Source organism: Eleutherodactylus coqui, chromosome 10 (genome assembly GCF_035609145.1).
Source record: "Eleutherodactylus coqui strain aEleCoq1 chromosome 10, aEleCoq1.hap1, whole genome shotgun sequence".
Taxonomy (NCBI): domain Eukaryota; kingdom Metazoa; phylum Chordata; class Amphibia; order Anura; family Eleutherodactylidae; genus Eleutherodactylus; species Eleutherodactylus coqui.
In genome coordinates, this window is record NC_089846.1 from 140,271,981 (window position 1) to 140,290,515 (window position 18,535).

Consider the following 18,535-nt stretch of genomic DNA (forward strand, 5'->3'; position numbering starts at 1 on the left):
TACTGCAGTAGATGGTGGAGGCCTCGGACCTTGTGATAGTGTGAGATTTCTGCTATTTGTTAACACTTTGCTGCCCGGCCAGAGGAGAGTGAGTAGAATTAGTAAGCAGCCAGGGCCACATAGGGGGCAGCATTACTAAGTGGGGCCACTGAAGGGGGCATTATTAATAAATACAGCCACAGAGGGGGCACTATTACTAAATGGGGCCACAAAGAGGACATTATTACTAAATAGGGACACACAGGGGGCACTTTTGCTAAATTATTTTTTGTGAAGGCTACAATTCTGAGTTTTGCTATGGGGCCCTATGAGTTCTATGTATGCCCCTGACTATAGTATGTCATAAGTAACCCCTGAACCACCTGTGCATTTTTATAAAGGTGTCTATGACTAGTGTACTAATATGGGGGCATCGTTTGCTAGTGGAACCAATGCCAGCTGGCAACACAATACAACAGGCATTGGTGGCTAGCAGCTTAGTACAAGTGGCCCTAGAGCATAGGGCCACAATATAAGAATGATAACAGCCCGTTGTCAGTTTATTCATACATTTTAAGGAGCAATAAAAAAATAAAAATTACACGCCGTACAAAGCCGCACTCCTTTTACCTTGGCTGGTATTTTTGTTGAGGTGACAACCCTGGTTACTCCTCCTGTAACTGTAGGAATAAGTTGACTGCTAGGTGCTGCCATATCTCTTGTTGACTGGCTGTGTCCCTACACAGTCTGGCGGTGTCCAATCATTGCTCATAGTTATAGTAAAGCCAATACGCAGCATGCTGATGCACTAAGTGGCGCTAAGCTGCATTATAAAGTATTGTTACTATAGGTAATAAAGTAAATGTTGATGTCCCTCATCTGCAGTCATGCAAGCCAAGTTGTCACGGCAGTGGCAGAACAACCTGCAGTTTGTGCTTACTAGTGCTGCTTATGATACCACGGGCATTGAAGCTGCTCTAGTGTCTTTTTGACTATGTGGCCTATACATAGCTGCTTGTTAGGGTCCGTACTACAGCTGCAACATCTAGACTTTGTGCATTTCTACTGGACAGAACTTAGATCCAGATTTTATTGCAGTCCCATCAAGTGCGTCAGTCTAACAGTGCGGGCTTTTGGCCATGAGTTTACTGAATCAATAACTCCCCCGATGCACTGTACATCTGATATACAACAAACAGAAGTTACTAAAAACTGAAAGCTTAAGCAGATGGCCACAGCATGTGTACTGGCTTTTAGTGTGAGTCCAGACATAGCACAATAGTATTGACCAGGGAGGAAATGGAGGGTGAAAGGAAGCAGATGGAGCACATGCTGATCATCCCAAATACAAGCCATTTAAGAAGGAAGATGAAACCTTGAAAATAAATTAGTGATAATAATGTAAGTGACTGAATGTTCCTCCGATGACATCATAATCACATAAAAACTTCCAGTTTATATGATAAGACCAAGTTTTAACAATGGTCACAAGTAAGAACTAAAGATACATGAGCAGTGGCAAAGCTATAGGGGGTCGCAATTGTAACAGGGTCCCTAAGCCTGGGGGGCCTGGAGGCCCCCTTCACTATACTGGCATTGGGCTGATTGGTCTGGTACCTTCACGTTTTTATTCTGTCCCCCCTACACAGTTCCACTAGCACATGGCACTGTGAGAGGCCTGGATCCTCCTTCTCTGACTCCTCCTTGGTTCTTCTAGCATTCTCTAAGTTGATGAAATAGAGAAGTCATAGAAGGAGGATTCGGGCTACAGCGATGTGCGCCAACAGCGTGCTGCATGAAGAGGAACAGAATAAAAATATGAAGGTTCAAGACAAACGAGAGTCCTAGAGAACCACTATTGGGTATCATGGGGACCAAGGGAGCACTATCACTTGTAGGGGGAAGATACAGAGGACGCTCTAATACATGGCATATAGCGAGCACTATCAATTGGGAGGATCAAGGGCACAGAGGATGCACTATTAGGGGGCATGGGCACAGAGGGAGCACTATCACTTGGAGGACTGGGGCACAGGAGACACATGATTAGATTGTGGGGGGGGGGGGCCACAGGGGATGTATAATTAATTAGGTTGCAGGGGGGAAACAGGGGACACATGACTTGATTATGGGACAGTACAGGAGACACAGCCTTGAACCATGAGGTGAAGCTGCACAGGGAAAAGTAAAAGACAAGCGCCCTTAACTTCAGTGGAGGTTTTTGAAAGGGGTTCTCTGCTTTGGACAACCCTTATGTTTTGGAAGGGCCCATTGACAATAAACAGATGAAAAGATCCTCCCTACCGGGACCGTAGTGGTCTGGCGTAATCTGTGGGGAAACTTTCAGTGAGTGTTCCATGTCCCTGTAGCGCAGTGCCCATTCAAATCAGCACCTCGTACAGACCCTCCACAGCCAGAGAAGCTCTTTGAAGCTTCTCTCCACTCAGTCCAGGAGTGTAAATCTTGTCTCTCGTCTATCACCCTAGAGTTAAAAAAGGCTGATGTGCACTACAAATCCGATCATACCCTGCACTGCTGCGTATTACGAACACGTAAAAGATGGAAATAGAAACTGTGAACCTTGTCTCCATCCATGATAACTGCGCCCCATTGCCATGTCCAAGACTTCTCCTGCGCTGCACTTCTTCTTTGCAATGCTCTACCTCACTCCATAGGACTATCCAGCAGACTAAAAAGGTTTTGGAGGCCTGTAGAAACTCAGGAAGCCTACAACAAGACATAATAAACTATTTCACTAATGCCGGCGTCATACGGACGTATTTGCGTGCGCAGTACACAGTGAATAGAACCCACTGATTTCAATGGCTTTGTTCGCATGCACGTATTTACTGTGCTGATAGAACATGCGCTATTTTTCCGCATATTTGCGCACAACAGATCCCCATAGAAGTCATTGAGGAAGGGGGCACAAATGCGCACTCAGTATCAGAGGAGATGCGTGATACACTGCATAATGGCTCTGGAAAAACAACACTTCTGGAGCTAATTGGCCATTTCAATCTGTGAATTTGTGGGGCACACATGGGGCACAAATGAACATGCCCTGCGGGCAGAAAGAGTAATGTAAGACGCTGATAGGCACAGAAAAAGTCTCATTTAGTGCGTAAAGATGTTGTGCTGAGGTGCGCGCAATTGCGCTAACGTCCGTGTGAAGCCTACGGATCCCTTTACACGGGACAATCATCAGGCACTTAAGTGCCCAACAGCCACCCCAAGGCTTATCGCTGCCGTGCTTCACACAAGAGCGATTACCACTCATTAGAGGTGGAGCGCGCCAGAGATCTCTTCCAGCCGCCCGCCTCCCTTCAGAGTGAACAGGCAGTCCTTCATAGAAGAACAAAGAACGATAAGTCAACGAATCCCACTGAATGCATCGTTCAGTTTTGTACGATCTAACGATCACCTAATGATAACTGTACTGTGTAAATGACCCTGTGGCCTCATGTCCGTGGCACACGTGGATTCTGCATGTGGAATCCCGCACGGAATCTGCCTGTGCCCTCATCCGGTGACCCCGCGTACCGGTCCGTGTCTCCTTTCTTCTGTACTGCGTATGTGTGCAGACATGCCGGCCGTTGTGCCGATACACATGCGCAGCACAGATTATTATTATTTTTTTTTTTTAATCTCCGGCTCTTTCCGTGAAATCCACAGCCCGTTCCCAATGTTAATTGCGGCCTGTCTGAGTGTCGGATGGCTTCCATTGACTTCAACCTACAACCATTTTCCCCCTACATTTACTCTCTACAGCGGCATTCGTCACCACAGGGCTCCATTATAAAACACGTGTACCGCACTAGATGTACTTTTCTCTGTCGCGGCTTTGTATATAGAGAAGCGCAATGTGTGTGACGACATATACTGGGCAGAAAGAGGCCCAAAGGACTCACTGCTGCCCTCCACCTGGTGAATGGGGGCCTAAAGAACTGCGACCAGACCATTAGTATAACCGCTTTATGAGAAGGTACACATGGATATGGCCAGTATTTTGCTGCTATTAATAAAACGCGTATTTATTTATATAATAACACGTATATTTATATAAAACACTATTTTTACACAAAGCAGCTCGTTTTGTGAGGAGAATCACTTCAGTACTAAAAGTACTGCACATCTACAGAGAGAACAGAACACGCATGCGCAGACAGGCGAATGAAGCCTTCTTTTGAATGGACATTGTGCCGGTGAGACAGTGGGCGTGAGGGTACACACTGCGCCTGCGCATTACGCTGACTGAACCAGGGCGAGGGCATCAGACATGCGCAGACAGCACGCTATGGCGGTGTGATGGCAGTGCGCTGGGTGGGCGGGATATTGCGCATGCGTGGCTTGTTTCGGTGTGGTTCTGCTGCCCGCCGCCCTTCCGATTCCGGATCAGGAGCCGGGACCGCTGAGAGCCAGGAGCAGCTGTGACACCGGGTGGCATGTATGTGCTCGGTTCTGTATGAGGCGGGTGTGGGAAGGGCTGTAAGACCGTAGTGGGGCAAGTGTTGGGGCAGGCTGTCATCTATCACAGCTGTGCACTGGCTGGGGGCATATGTTGGCCCTTTAATAATTGGCCATTGTTTGTGATGTGCCTGTATAGGGCGGGGGAGATGATGGGGGGGATTCTCCGCAGGCTGATGTGGGTAAGTGATGTGTGAAGGGTGGGGAGGGACCCTGCAGGGCACATTCGGGGCTGGGTGGGTATGTTCTTGGGCACTGGCCATAGAAGTGATTTCCATTGAATCACATAGAAGTTACAGCCAACTTTGGTGGCTACAAGCTTGAGCTCTGCTACATGGTGTAGTGATCTGGTACTGCGGTGTACAATCTGGGGGGTGGGGGAGGCATCAGATCAGAGGGGGGGGGGGCTGCGTTATTAAACGGGGTGCCCAGTCCTATGTAATACAGAGTAATCTGATATACGGAAAAGTTCAGCAACTTCGTAACATACCCTGCTGTTCAATTCCTTAGCATTTCTTTCAATCCCTGCTTGCAGTCAGTGAATGTGTCTTGCATTCAGAAGCTGGTAACTTGCCCAGAACGAATACTTCTCACAATGGAATGTTTGCATTTGTCGTATCCATTCCAGACAGTTGGATGGACGGTTTGGACTCCAGACTGATACATTGTAGCAGAGGAGAAATGTGTGTGCCGCTGCTGGAGGATTATTGAGAATGGACACGACTGTAGCAAACTCCCAGCTGTGAGGAGTATCTGACTTTTTCAGGTTTTCAGTCTCTAGATATTCATGTGAATGTTCCCAACTCACCAAAGCAAGCAGAGATCTTGAAAATGGTGAGTATGAAAGTTGCAGAGCTTTTCGTGAGTCAAGAATTAAAGGGGGTTGTCTTGGACCTTTACTACTGAAGACCTCCAGATAGGTCCTCAGTAGTTGATTGGCTGGAGTCCCGCTTGAAATCCCTGATGATCAGCTGATCCCTGAGCCTGCTGTCTATATAGCAGTGGCCCAGTTTGGTACTACAGGCACAGCTCCCATTGACTTCAATGCCTGCAGTATCAAAATGGCCACTGCAGTGTGGACAGCGCTATCTGCTTCCAGCTCTGTGCGCACTAACTGCAGACCTGGCTAACAGCTGATTGGTGTGGATCCTCGGAGGTGAACTCCCACCATCTAAAGGTCCCGGACATCTCCTTTAATCTTAAGGGGTGTATTTTTTTTTCTGCATTTGTGCTATGTATTTGTGAGAAGTGCGTTGTGTTTTTGCCCACGTGTGTGTTACAGTATTTTTTTTGTGCGCACATGTCTTGTGTATTTGCGTATTCGAAATAACGCCCAAGCGCGCGCCCATTTATATCAATGAGCAATTACGTTTAATGGGTGCGATGTGCACAAACATGGAACACGCTGCGTCACTAAAATGGGCCTTATTCACTGCGTCTTGTGCGCACAAATGTCTTCATGTGAATAAGCTCCAAGGGCTCGTTCCCAGAAGCGTAATTTAATCGCGTATGCAGTGCGCAACGTATGTGCTCTTAATACGCGGTGAATGGAGTCGATGAAAGTACATTGATTTTCATTGATCCATTCGCACCTATGTATATACATTGCCTGTAAAAAGGAACGCAGCATGTTCTATTTTACCGCATATTGTTCACTGGGGCGCGTAATAAACGCTGTACATATATGTCGCATCGCTAAGCAGAAGAGTGGGGGGGGGGGGAAACAGGATTGCGTGAGATGCGCTGTTTTGCGCAGCCCAAAATCGCTGCCCTATGCAGCGAAATGCCAGCTGACATATGCGCAGCGTCTTACGGTTACACCCGTGTGCGCCCTACTGCTGTGTTTCAGATTGTGTTCACACTTTGCGTCTGTCGTGCGGCTGAGGTGAGGCCGCGGTACGTGTAAATTGTCGCAGTTGTGCAGCCATGGGCCGGTTGCCTATAAATGGCCTCTGTGGTATTGTGAATAAACCCGCAGTCCTGCCGATCCTACAAGCGGGCAGCTTTCATCTGCGCCTAATTAGAAGACCCTGGCGACTTAAATGCGGAGCGGTTTCAGCCGCGTGTGAGCCCGGCCTTATACTGGACGCATCCGTGACACCATCTGCATGCACCACATGTGGATCTGCCGCGGGGCTCACCCCATGCGCTGGACATATCTGTGCCGCCTTAGCAGGAAGCCATGCTGGACTTTATACGACGCCTTCACACGGACGTATTGTTCATCAGTATTCTGTAAGACAAAAGAAGTGGCGCGCAGAGACGGTGGAAGGGAGCGATCCGGATCTCATCCGTATTCTGGACCCGCTCCAGGTTGTGGCTCACAAAGTACTGATGAAAAGTACGCCCGTGTGACGGAGGCCGTAAGGCGTGGGTTCAGTTTCGTCTCGTGGCGCGGAGGGCTGTTACTTGACATGGATTTTGCATCTGGGTCTCTGCACACAGATTGGCCTCTTCACAGCACGATTTTGTGTCCCCCGAGGGCTTCAGCATCTTATTTGCTGCCTCCCAATAGGTGGCGCTGCAGAGGTATTGTTCCATCTCCCTTATTTGCATATTACCCAGAGGAGCATGCATGGCCTTATAAGTCTCCTCACTCACCTCAGCGCTCTCCCCAAGGAGAAAAGATGGCGTTCCTGACGAGCATCTAAAGCGGCATGCTGTGGATTTAAGTTTCACGGATGAGCTTTACTAAACGCTCGCCCGCTGGGCTGTTTTTGGAAGTGCTGGGGATTTTCCGCATGCAACTCCTCTGTTGAAACTTCTCAGCGTTTGTCCCTTTGTGGTCTTTTACATGGGCAGATAATAATTGGCGAGCTCCAGTCAGCGGTATAGCACATAAAGGATCCAATCAGCTAGTCGTTTGCTGCTTATTTCGACGACTGATCATCAGGCTTCGCCTATGTGAAAGGTCGTTAATGTTCGTGTTTCGGCCGCCGCGCCCCGCGGACCTCCGGAGCTGAATTTAGTTCACCGTAGACCGCTGCATTTTGGCTGAATCAGGCCGGGCTCACCCCAATGGGTCAGACTCCGCAGTGGAAGATCTGCAAGTGATCACGGAAAATAATTGTGCTCGGTCGTGTATGCGTGCCGTGTTTCTCCGTGCGGATGTTTGTGTATACAGCGTATCGTCCGCACAGAAAGTACTATACCGCCGCCCCGGCGATCCTGATCACCCTCCAGACGGGATTCTGGCTTTTCCATCTGGTCTCCTAGCAAGTTGCGAGCGATTCCGCCACCTATCCGCAATGTTAATTGTGTCTGGACTGCAGGTTGCAATCCTGCATAGACCGCAATGGAGCCGATCCATGCGGAATCCGTGGTAGAATAGAGCGCGCAGAATATGCAATTCGCACCCACAGGTGTGGGGGAAACTTCAAAACTACATGCTTTTCGATGCCCGCATATTACTGCGGATTGTCTGCGCGGATGGTGACTGCGGAATTTGCAGTTCCAGCTGTGAGCCCCATCGGTGACTCGGTGTACGGCGTGTAAATGTACTGTGTATGGCCGCGGACGCACGCAGGCGGTCATGTGCAATACAGCTGTTTTTTTCCCTTTAGTATTTCCCGCACCGTCGCATAGTGATGCGGCTTCTCGCTGCCCGTACGCAATGTAATTGTATGCGCTACGCATATATCCGCGACTACAGAGCACAGTGGGCTCCGTGGTCATGGATATAATTTAAATCTGCTCTTGTGGATCGGTCTGGAGGTCCCTTTATGACTGTCGGGTCCAGCTGGGTCACCCGCCCAGAGACCTTGCACTGACAGGTTGCGATTGGTGACTCTCGCACACCACTTCCTGGTCCCTCCTTGTGTGGCCATGAAGAGGACTTCTGTGAAGATGCTAAGTACTCCTCCGACTGGGATGATGTGTTATATGCTGGAGCAGGTGAACAAGGAACGGGCACGGTGCCTCTGAAACGCCCACACTGGCATCCTGATGGCATGACCGGTGTCTCTTCTGGACTGCTGTGGCACATTTGTGGTCCTGATTTTGGCTAAAAGGTTTGGAGACCCCCGTTCACGTTTCATCCTCTATTTGGGTGCGTATTTTCTGGATGGAGTAGGCACAACAAATGCGCCACATCGGCACCCATAACTCCGTAGTGACTTTGTCGCTGGGGCCAAGTATTGCTGGAGTGCGTCCCGTCGGAGCAACGCAGGGAACACTTCAATTATAATTGGCTTTGGGAGCTATCTGCATTCCTTCCCCTGATTGGATCCTACACGTGGTCCCTGGCACCGCTTGTCTCTCCTACAGACTTCCAGTCGTGCTGTGCAGGTCGTTGGATGCGTGGCAGACCCCCCCCCCCCCCCCTGCCCACACACCCCGACCCAGACAAGCAAAATCTGCTTTTGAAAACTCTAGGGGCAGATCTCTGCCACAGACTTTCCTTACACGTCCAAATCCACGGCTGCCGTATTGGGTCTCTCTCTCACGGTAAAACATGATTTTATTTTTTTTATCAGCATGTTCGAATGTAAGTTACTGCGTTCAGTGGTTTTTAGCGCACCCCAGCATTCTGATGGGTGATGAGATGCATTAAAATGTGCCAAAATAGAGCAGACAACGCTCAAAAGTCGGGTTCAAGCGCAGGTCTGCGAGGCCCCATGGAGATCCATGGGAGCAAAATACTGCGATTAGCCTGCGTTCAAAACGCCCCGGATATCGAGGTAAAAAGCGCATGTGAGAGAGTGGCCCGAGTCTCATTGTGTGCAGCATATCTGATGCCGAATCTGCATTGAGAAGGAACTTCTCATCCCTGGTTTTTCATGAGAAGCAGATCTCTATCTATCCTCGCCACTAATTCCCTAACTTCCCGATGTCGTACAGACATGAAATTTGGCAGGAGCATTCTTTTAGGTTCTAAATATGAAAAGTAAGCCCCCCTGCACATGGGCGAAAATTCCGCAGCGGGATTTCCTGCAGAATTTTCACCCCTGCCCGCCTGCCTAGGATTGCATTACAAAACGCAGTCCTATGCAGACGGCCGTGATTTGTCCACCTGAAAACACACACGGAAAACAAATCGCAGCAGGTTCTATTTCTGTGTGCGTCTCGCAGAGGCCAGCACAGAAATGTCAGTGGTGATGGGGCCGGCTCCACTCAGCGCATGCGCCGACAGGCCAGCAGCCAACGCATAGCAGAAAACAGAAGACCCCAGGAGCGGCACGGGTCTGCATCCTGCAGCGGGATCCAACTCAGCCATCTGCAGGCGGCCTAAAGGGGCCACAACTTGATTATTCAATGCTAATTGCGAAAGTAAGTGCACCCCTATGTAATGTAACTTCCCAGTGCCGTACAAGTGTGAAATTTGGCGTGAGCAAGCTTTAGGTCCTAAGTGAGTAGAGTGTGAGGGGCGGCACATTCTGCAGAGGGACATCGGTACATGCAGTCTGAGGAGAATCTATGTTCTATGTGGATACATATTTCTTTCCTCGGTTCCTCTGAAGTAACCACCACTTCATAAAACTTTCCATGTGAACAGGTAAACACCTGGACCAAGCTAACTCAGGCGAAGCCGGGTACATCAGCTGGTTTTAAATATGGACTACGTTACGGATTCGATTTCATACAAATGGGTCCCTTATTTGATGCAGGGTTTGCGTCGGATCCACAGTAAAATCCGTTGTATTAGCAGGGACCTAAGTGCCTGACAGCCGTACCTCCTGCGCCTGCGCTGTACACGGGAGTGATAGTTGTTGAAGTGAAGAGGCCCGCTGGTCTCCATTCACTGTAGGTAAGAGGAGTTCGTAGATGGAGTTCCTGCTGTTGAGGGCCCGGGTCCACGGCCGTGGTTTCACCGTATATTTGTACGACGCTCAGCTGCTTGATACGTGGTGAATGGAGTCAAAGGTCTTGCATTAATCCATGTGCGTGTAGATACACGTGACACATGGATCGAAGCATGCTCTATCTCTGTGTACCACGTAGTGTGAGCCCTATATTTTCGTATGGGCCATGTAGGCAACGTTGTCCAAACGCAGTACATTGCGTATTGGCGGGGATTTCATACAAAGTCCCTCAAAAGGGGGATTAAAAAAAAAAAAGTGTGCTGAGAGGGGAGAGGGCTGCTGAGATCTCTGGCGGCGACTGTTCGCTCCAAGACAAACGGTTGGGTGAATGAAATCTAGCAGACGTCTGAGAGTCCGGAGACCCCAAAACACAGGAAGGGCTCCTTCACACGAATGTGTGGTGACAGCATATCGTATGTGCGGGCCTTCCGTGCGTAATACGCTGTACCAATCTGCCACGGACGTCCATGTTGCTGCTCACGCAATAAAGATCACCGGATGTCTCTCTTAGCGTGTATTAGGTGCTTATACACGCCAAAACAGTGCATGTCGCTAGGCGACACGCAGGAAGCATGCCATGTTATTGCATAAGTGCTGCACGACTTTCATGCGGGCAGCATGCAGCGGATTATGCTGGCGTGAAGCCGCCATACATGATCAGCCTGACCTGTCAAAATAGTTGGAGGCGGCTGATCTACATCTAATGTGTATAGCTGGCCTTAGTTTAAAGGGAATCTGGCATGGATCTGCACAGCGCCCCCCATGTAAGTGGTGGTCTGGAGCACTGCGGTGTTTCAGAATAAACACACTTTCAAGTTTGACTCGGGAACCGATGGTTCGGGCAGCATGAATTCGGTGACAGGGTCCCTTTAAAAAAAAAAAAAGAAAAAGAAAACTACTGTATGTACTTGAGTATAAGCCGACTTTTTCAGCACATTTTTGGCCCCCTTCGGCTTATACGGGCGTGAGGGTCCTGAAAATTTTTTAAAAAATCTACACTTGCCTTTCTGCTGCTGCCGGGGCTCAGCGCATCTAGCCACTTGGGTCCCGGCACTCCCGCAGTGATTTTCGGGGAAGGGCTTTAAATATATTTTTTTACTAGGGACAATGCTGTCAGCTCTCCGGCCGAACAATGGATTTTAAACTCAACATAAAATCATCGGCCAAAAAGCTAAGGGTGGCAGCATTTATACGCATCGATCGCTGAAAAGACATCGCTTGAGCAGTAATCGTCCCGTGTAAGTGGGGCTGTACAGGGGAGGACCTCGCTGTATCACATGCACAGTTCATTGATATAAAGGGTACTGTGTAATGCCTAATCTCCCCTGTGGTGGCGCTGTAGGAGAGTTGAACACTTGCTGCTAAGTATTCCTTCAGGGTTCGTTCACACGTAGCGGATTTGGGTACTGATCTGCTCCAAAATCCTCACTATTTGATGCGGATCTGCAGCTGATAATGGGGGGGGGGGGGGGGGGTCTGCTGCGGGTCTGCCTCAACATTCCGCTGTGGAAAACTGCTAATTCCATTCCGTGTGAACATCCCCTCAGGTGACAGCTGATCGCTGGGGGTTCCTGCACAACTTCGTGACTTGCTTATTGTCAGGGCGCCTTTCTAAAAGTTCAGATTGGACCCAAGCGAAGGCTTTCTGTCTTTCCAAGGTAACCCCTACCAGTTAGCGCCCCGTGCCAGGGTGGCAGCTGTGTGTGCGGCACGCCGCTCCAGCTCTTGGATCATTTCTGCTTGGAGTAGGAGGGATTCCTGCAGTCGCCTAATAGAAGCTCCGTATTTTTTTCCGTTCCTCTTGTTTGGATTGTAAATCATTTTTGATTGTTTGTGACTCATTAGAGAGTCGTTGGGCAGAGCCGGACCTCTTGGCTCGTGGACAAGCAGCCTGCTTTGTCTCCGCAGTAATGTCTCCTCTGACCTTCGCATACAGTGAGCCCATTGTCTGCACCCATTCCCACTACATTTGTTCCATACTTTGTTTTGCGCGGCAGCGGTTTGTGTGTAGTTTCACTGTTGGGTTTTACCGGACGCCTTACATGAGAGCAGCGAGGTATGGCCCCACCGGACGCCTTACATGAGAGCGGCGAGGGATGGCCCCACCGGACGCCTTACATGAGAGCGGCGAGGGATGGCCCCACCGGACGCCTTACATGAGAGCGGCGAGGGATGGCCCCACCGGACGCCTTACATGAGAGCGGCGAGGCATGGTCCCACCGGACGCCTTACATAAGAGCGGCGAGGCAGGGTCCCACCGGACGCCTTACATGAGAGCGGCGAGGGATGATCCCACCGGACGCCTTACATGAGAGCGGCGAGGGATGGCCCCACCGGACGCCTTACATGAGAGCGGCGAGGGATGGCCCCATCGGACGCCTTACATGAGAGCGGCGAGGCATGGTCCCACCGGACGCCTTACATGAGAGCGGCGAGGCATGGTCCCACCGGACGCCTTACATGAGAGCGGCGAGGGATGGCCCCACCGGACGCCTTACATGAGAGCGGCGAGGGATGGTCCCACCGGACGCCTTACATGAGAGCGGCGAGGGATGATCCCACCGGACGCCTTACATGAGAGCGGCGAGGGATGGTCCCACCGGACGCCTTACATGAGAGCGGCGAGGGATGGTCCCACCGGACGCCTTTACATGAGAGCGGCGAGGGATGGTCCCACCGGACGCCTTACATGAGAGCGGCGAGGGATGGTCCCACCGGACGCCTTACATGAGAGCGGCGAGGGATGGTCCCACCGGACGCCTTACATGAGAGCGGCGAGGGATGGTCCCACCGGACGCCTTACATGAGAGCGGCGAGGGATGGTCCCACCGGACGCCTTACATGAGAGCGGCGAGGGATGGTCCCACCGGACGCCTTACATGAGAGCGGCGAGGGATGGTCCCACCGGACGCCTTACATGAGAGCGGCGAGGGATGGTCCCACCGGACGCCTTACATGAGAGCGGCGAGGGATGGTCCCACCGGACGCCTTACATGAGAGCGGCGAGGGATGGTCCCACCGGACGCCTTACATGAGAGCGGCGAGGGATGGTCCCACCGGACGCCTTACATGAGAGCGGCGAGGGATGGTCCCACCGGACGCCTTACATGAGAGCGGCGAGGGATGGTCCCACCGGACGCCTTACATGAGAGCGGCGAGGGATGGTCCCACCGGACGCCTTACATGAGAGCGGCGAGGGATGGTCCCACCGGACGCCTTACATGAGAGCGGCGAGGGATGGTCCCACCGGACGCCTTACATGAGAGCGGCGAGGGATGGTCCCACCGGACGCCTTACATGAGAGCGGCGAGGGATGGTCCCACCGGACGCCTTACATGAGAGCGGCGAGGGATGGTCCCACCGGACGCCTTACATGAGAGCGGCGAGGGATGGTCCCACCGGACGCCTTACATGAGAGCGGCGAGGGATGGTCCCACCGGACGCCTTACATGAGAGCGGCGAGGGATGGTCCCACCGGACGCCTTACATGAGAGCGGCGAGGGATGGTCCCACCGGACGCCTTACATGAGAGCGGCGAGGGATGGTCCCACCGGACGCCTTACATGAGAGCGGCGAGGGATGGTCCCACCGGACGCCTTACATGAGAGCGGCGAGGGATGGTCCCACCGGACGCCACACATGGGCACTTCTTATATTTGCAGAATGTGACGCGTCTGTTCCTTGTATATTTGCACACATGTGCGGTTTTCACAAGGTACCTTATAAGGGCCGGTCGCCTGCAAATTCAGACGTTGGTTTTCCCGTATACAAGCGGCCGCCAACAAATCACTCACTTGGTAGATTTGCTAGATTTCTAGCTCATCTAAAAACCAAGTGACTGTCGGCCCATGCAGACCAAGGATAGCCTAGTGATACCCGAGCAGGGGAGCAGATAGGTGTGCGGGCTCTCCGTCACCTACCTGAACAGCATCACAACTTAGTCTTTACAGGGAACCTGTCACCACCATAAACTAAGGGCTCCTGCCCACGGACAGGTATTTGCTGCGGAATCTGCAGCGGGCGTCCGCACCGCGGATCTGCAGCAGATAGCGCCCATAGCATGCTATGGGAAATCGATTCTTCCTGCACGCTTGCTGAAACCAATTATCGCAGCATGCTCCGTTTTTGTGCGGATTCCACACTGACGGTTTCCATTGAAGTCAGTAGGAGTCGCTAGGTGATGACGTGGTAAAAGCAGGACTTTAAAAAAAATATATATATATAATACACTGCGCATGTCTGACGGCTCGCCTTGCGGACCGTGCGTGGCACAGATGAAAATGACAGTGATCAGGTACGCGCAGGCGCCGCTGCTGACAGGGCCGGGTTCTGCTGTGTGCAGGGGGCCTAAGGACAACGTTTTGGTCCAATTTGTTTTTCCCCTGAGTATATGTATCTTGGACTGACTATCTTTCTTACAATGGGGTTTAATTAAAGATATTGTACCATTTGTCCTCTGCAGCGGCTACAGTCCCTATCGCTGCAGTCTGGTGATCCGTCGCTGAGGCTGGACTAACGCTCGGTTCCCTCGGTTCTCTCCTCTCCTGTACCTTTTTCTCAGCTCCTTTATGACCACAGAGGTAAACTCTGGGTGTTTCACACCGGCTGACTGTCCCTCCCATGCTTATACACCGGTGATAGTCATGCAGTGAATGGAGGCAGAGCGCGCCGCAGATTTCTTCCAGCCGCTCGCTTCTATTCACTGTAAACAGGCAGTTGTTCAAAGATGAGCGACTGCCTGTTTACACTGAGCAAGAAGTCGCTCACTAGTCGTTCCGTGTCCGTGACTAGCGAGTGGCTTTTTGCTCAGTACCTTGTTGGACGCCGTGTTTACACGCGCCAACAGTCGCCCTAATCGCTTATTTGAGTGACTTATTTGGGCGGTTTCGGTCTGTACAAACGTCTTTATGGCCCATGTAGACGGGACGAGCTGTTGGGCTTCGTCTTGGTGATCACTCCTGCACTGTTACACTGGCACAAGTATCGTTGGCATGGCTCACAGCGCTGCGAGCATGGAGGTACAGCTGGCCGGCAATGTTCTCTGTCCCACCTACCTCCATTCACAGCAGACGGTCGTTCAGTCTTCTGCATGCCTTTACACGGGACGTTCATCGCTCAAGTTCCAGGAGCGTAGGGATTTGAACGATAATTTTCCAGTGTAAACGGGCCCTTTAGTTGTGGTCATAAATTGGCTGATGAGTAGGGATGAGCGAGTATACTCGCTAAGGCACTGCTCGCTCGAGTAATGTGCCTTAGCCGAGTATCTCCCCGCTCGTCCCTAAAGATTTGGGTGCCGCCGCGGAGCGGGGAGAGCAGGGAGGAACGGAGGGGAGATCTCTCTCTCCCGCCCGCTCTCCCCTGCTCCCCGCCGCAACTCACCTGTCAGCTGCGGCGGCCCCCGAATCTTCAGGGACGAGCAGGGAAATACTCGTCTAAAGCACATTACTTGAGCGAGTAGTGCCTTAGCGAGTATACTCGCTCATCCCTACTGATGAGGTGCAGGAGAGGAGAGCGCAGAGGGAAACTAAGCCATCGGTCCAGGACACTGACAGATCTATTGAGATTTAGGGCCCCTTTAAATGGAATATCGACGCTGGTTGGTAGTCGCTCGTTGTAAACATGGCCAACGACTGACCGGCAGATAATAATTTGTTCACTTACAGTTTGTCATTCATACAAAAATGCAATAATTGGCGCCGTTGAGACGGATGCATGAAGAAGTACTTGACGAGCATAACCCTGACGTACTCATTAAGTGACCTTTTTGATGGTTTTTGGATTTTTTTTTTACTAATCCTGTGCTCTGTCCCTTTCTCTCTCTAGCCCAGCTGTATGGACTCTAAGCCTCCATCATGGGGCATATGCTATCCAGGGTGTTTGGGAACAAGGAAATGCGGATATTGATGTTGGGCCTGGATGCAGCCGGGAAGACGACCATCCTGTACAAGCTAAAGTTGGGCCAGTCTGTTACGACCATTCCCACTGTTGGCTTCAACGTGGAGACGGTAACCTATAAGAATGTTAAGTTCAACGTGTGGGACGTTGGTGGCCAGGACAAGATCCGTCCTCTCTGGCGACACTATTACACAGGCACACAGGGCCTCATATTTGTGGTAGACTGTGCTGACCGAGATCGCATCGATGAGGCGAGGCAAGAACTCCACCGCATCATTAATGACCGTGAAATGAGGGATGCCATTATTCTGATTTTCGCCAATAAACAGGACCTGGTGGATGCAATGAAGCCTCACGAAATCCAGGAAAAGCTGGGACTAACCCGCATCAGGGACAGGAACTGGTACGTCCAGCCGTCGTGTGCCAACACTGGAGAGGGACTGTACGAGGGCCTCATGTGGCTGACGTCAAACTACAAATCTTAAACTCCTCTTTTTATGGTGGTTATTTTTTTAATATGATTTTTTTTTTCTTTTTTTTCCTTAATTTTATGGTTTCAGTAGAGGAGTTTTGAAGGAGTAATCCTCATCAACCAAATGTGGCTGACCCATTTTGTTATGTAATGGAAGTTAAAGGGAGATACTGGAGTTGCAGGGCTGCGAGGGACTTCTGCTTGGTCACTGACAGCCCCCTGCGATACCTGCCTTAATAAGTAGCGTGAAGCGATTAACACGGTTGGGCGTTTGCTCTTCCTTCAGACCTCAGCAACCAACGCTCTGTCTGTTGCCCTAATGTTAACACACAGGGCTGGTTACCTCTTGCTCAGCAGCATTCATTGCACAACAGCCCGATTTACTAAAAATCCCGTTTCCAACAAGAGGACAAACAGCAAAGTCTGTGTAGGGTGAATGTTCAGTGTTACGTTACCACGGGTGCAGTATCCTCCTAACGCGTCGTTTCTCATACCAGACTGGTGCCTGTACTTTTAAAGCGCTTGATTGTGTTGGTCAACTCCTTAAAGCGGCAGTCCTACAAGGACAACCCTGGTCCTTTTATGCCTTTTTAGGGCATTTTGGATGTCAGAGGGGGTTCCCCAGCTTACAGGGGAAGGTTGCGAGCCAGAACCTAGCCCGTCCATGCATTAAATGAACGACCGTTAATTTGAATGGCCGCATGTAATGCTGTTTCCCCTCCCCCCCCCCCCCCCCCCCCCTTCAGCATTCCCTTTACCCCTTTTCGATTAATGGTGGTTAATGACCTTCTTCTTTCCATACGCTACACATCGTACGATTGATCAGACCATCATTCCATGTTTTTTTACATTCCCTTTGTTCAGAATGACCATGCCCTAATTCTGTCCCTAAATCTAAGTTCACCTCTTATGTTTGTAGCTTGGAACATTCTGTAGCTGGGATTTGCGGTTGCCTTTTTATAGGCTTTTACCCCAGAACATCCAAATCTATACGGACACCCCAAACACTTGCACACGAAGCATACATTAGGAGCTTTTTGTCACTTTCGGCACTAGCCTCCCCTTCTACTCCTTCACCTTGTTGACAGGCATGAGACTAAATATTGCAGTCTGACATGGTTGCACTTGACTGTATGGACAACGACCATTGTCCGTTCCCGGTGTTCATAGTTTTTGCCATGTCTTCGGCGTATTGTTATAATGCAGTGTTGATTATGAGACCAACATAGTTGTTTTGTTTCGTCTGGCTCAGTCTTCCAGCCCCCCTGGGCAATAGTGTCCGACATTAGCCCTGCCACCCCCTGACCCCACAGGGTTAATCTTTCCTGACTGACGTCCGATGCTGAGCTATGCAGCCTTCCTCTTCATTTCTGCTCCTGTCCCGTGCACTAATGCTATTCCTGCTCCAAATGTTTTACTTTCCATAGGACTTGTTCCATGTTGTACTGCTTAAGACTTCAACTGATCAATAAAAGCTCAATAATGCATCCAATGGTGGGTTCTGTGTGTTGGGATGTGCCGTCCTCGGGTGTGTGCCTTGGATTTCTCTCCAGTTGTAGGTCCCTGCTTGGCCCTATGGAGCTGTGAACGCGCTGCACGTTTGTCCATATAGTTGGATTCAAAACTCGTTACAAACTTTCATCTGTTTACAACACATTGATGGAACCGGAGTTGTAGCCGCAGAACGAGCTCTGTTCATCTTCATCCTGCAGAACGAGCAGAGCTCCTTCTAAATTGTAGGGGGGGTAAACTAAATTTACTTTCAAGTTGCTGTAATCTATTATAGGGAACCTATCACCACCATCTCACCCGAAAACTACTTCACTGGCTGATAGGGGACAAGAAATTGATCACTTCTAATGCCTTCTTTTCCTAATGAGCCCATGTGCCTCTGCCATTAGTTTTCAAAGTTACCTTGTGC

General features: G+C 50.6%; 1 protein-coding gene across 1 annotated transcript; it reads left to right on the forward strand.

The window, feature by feature from the left end:
- The first annotated feature begins 4,289 nt into the window (after positions 1 to 4,289).
- On the forward strand, positions 4,290 to 17,345 carry LOC136580988 (ADP-ribosylation factor 6-like). The gene is made up of 2 exons (XM_066581947.1): positions 4,290 to 4,426; positions 16,071 to 17,345. Exon 2 carries the CDS (start codon positions 16,100 to 16,102, stop codon positions 16,625 to 16,627), a length of 528 nt encoding a protein of 175 aa, XP_066438044.1. The 5' UTR covers positions 4,290 to 4,426; positions 16,071 to 16,099; the 3' UTR covers positions 16,628 to 17,345.
- Positions 17,346 to 18,535: the final 1,190 nt, after the last annotated feature.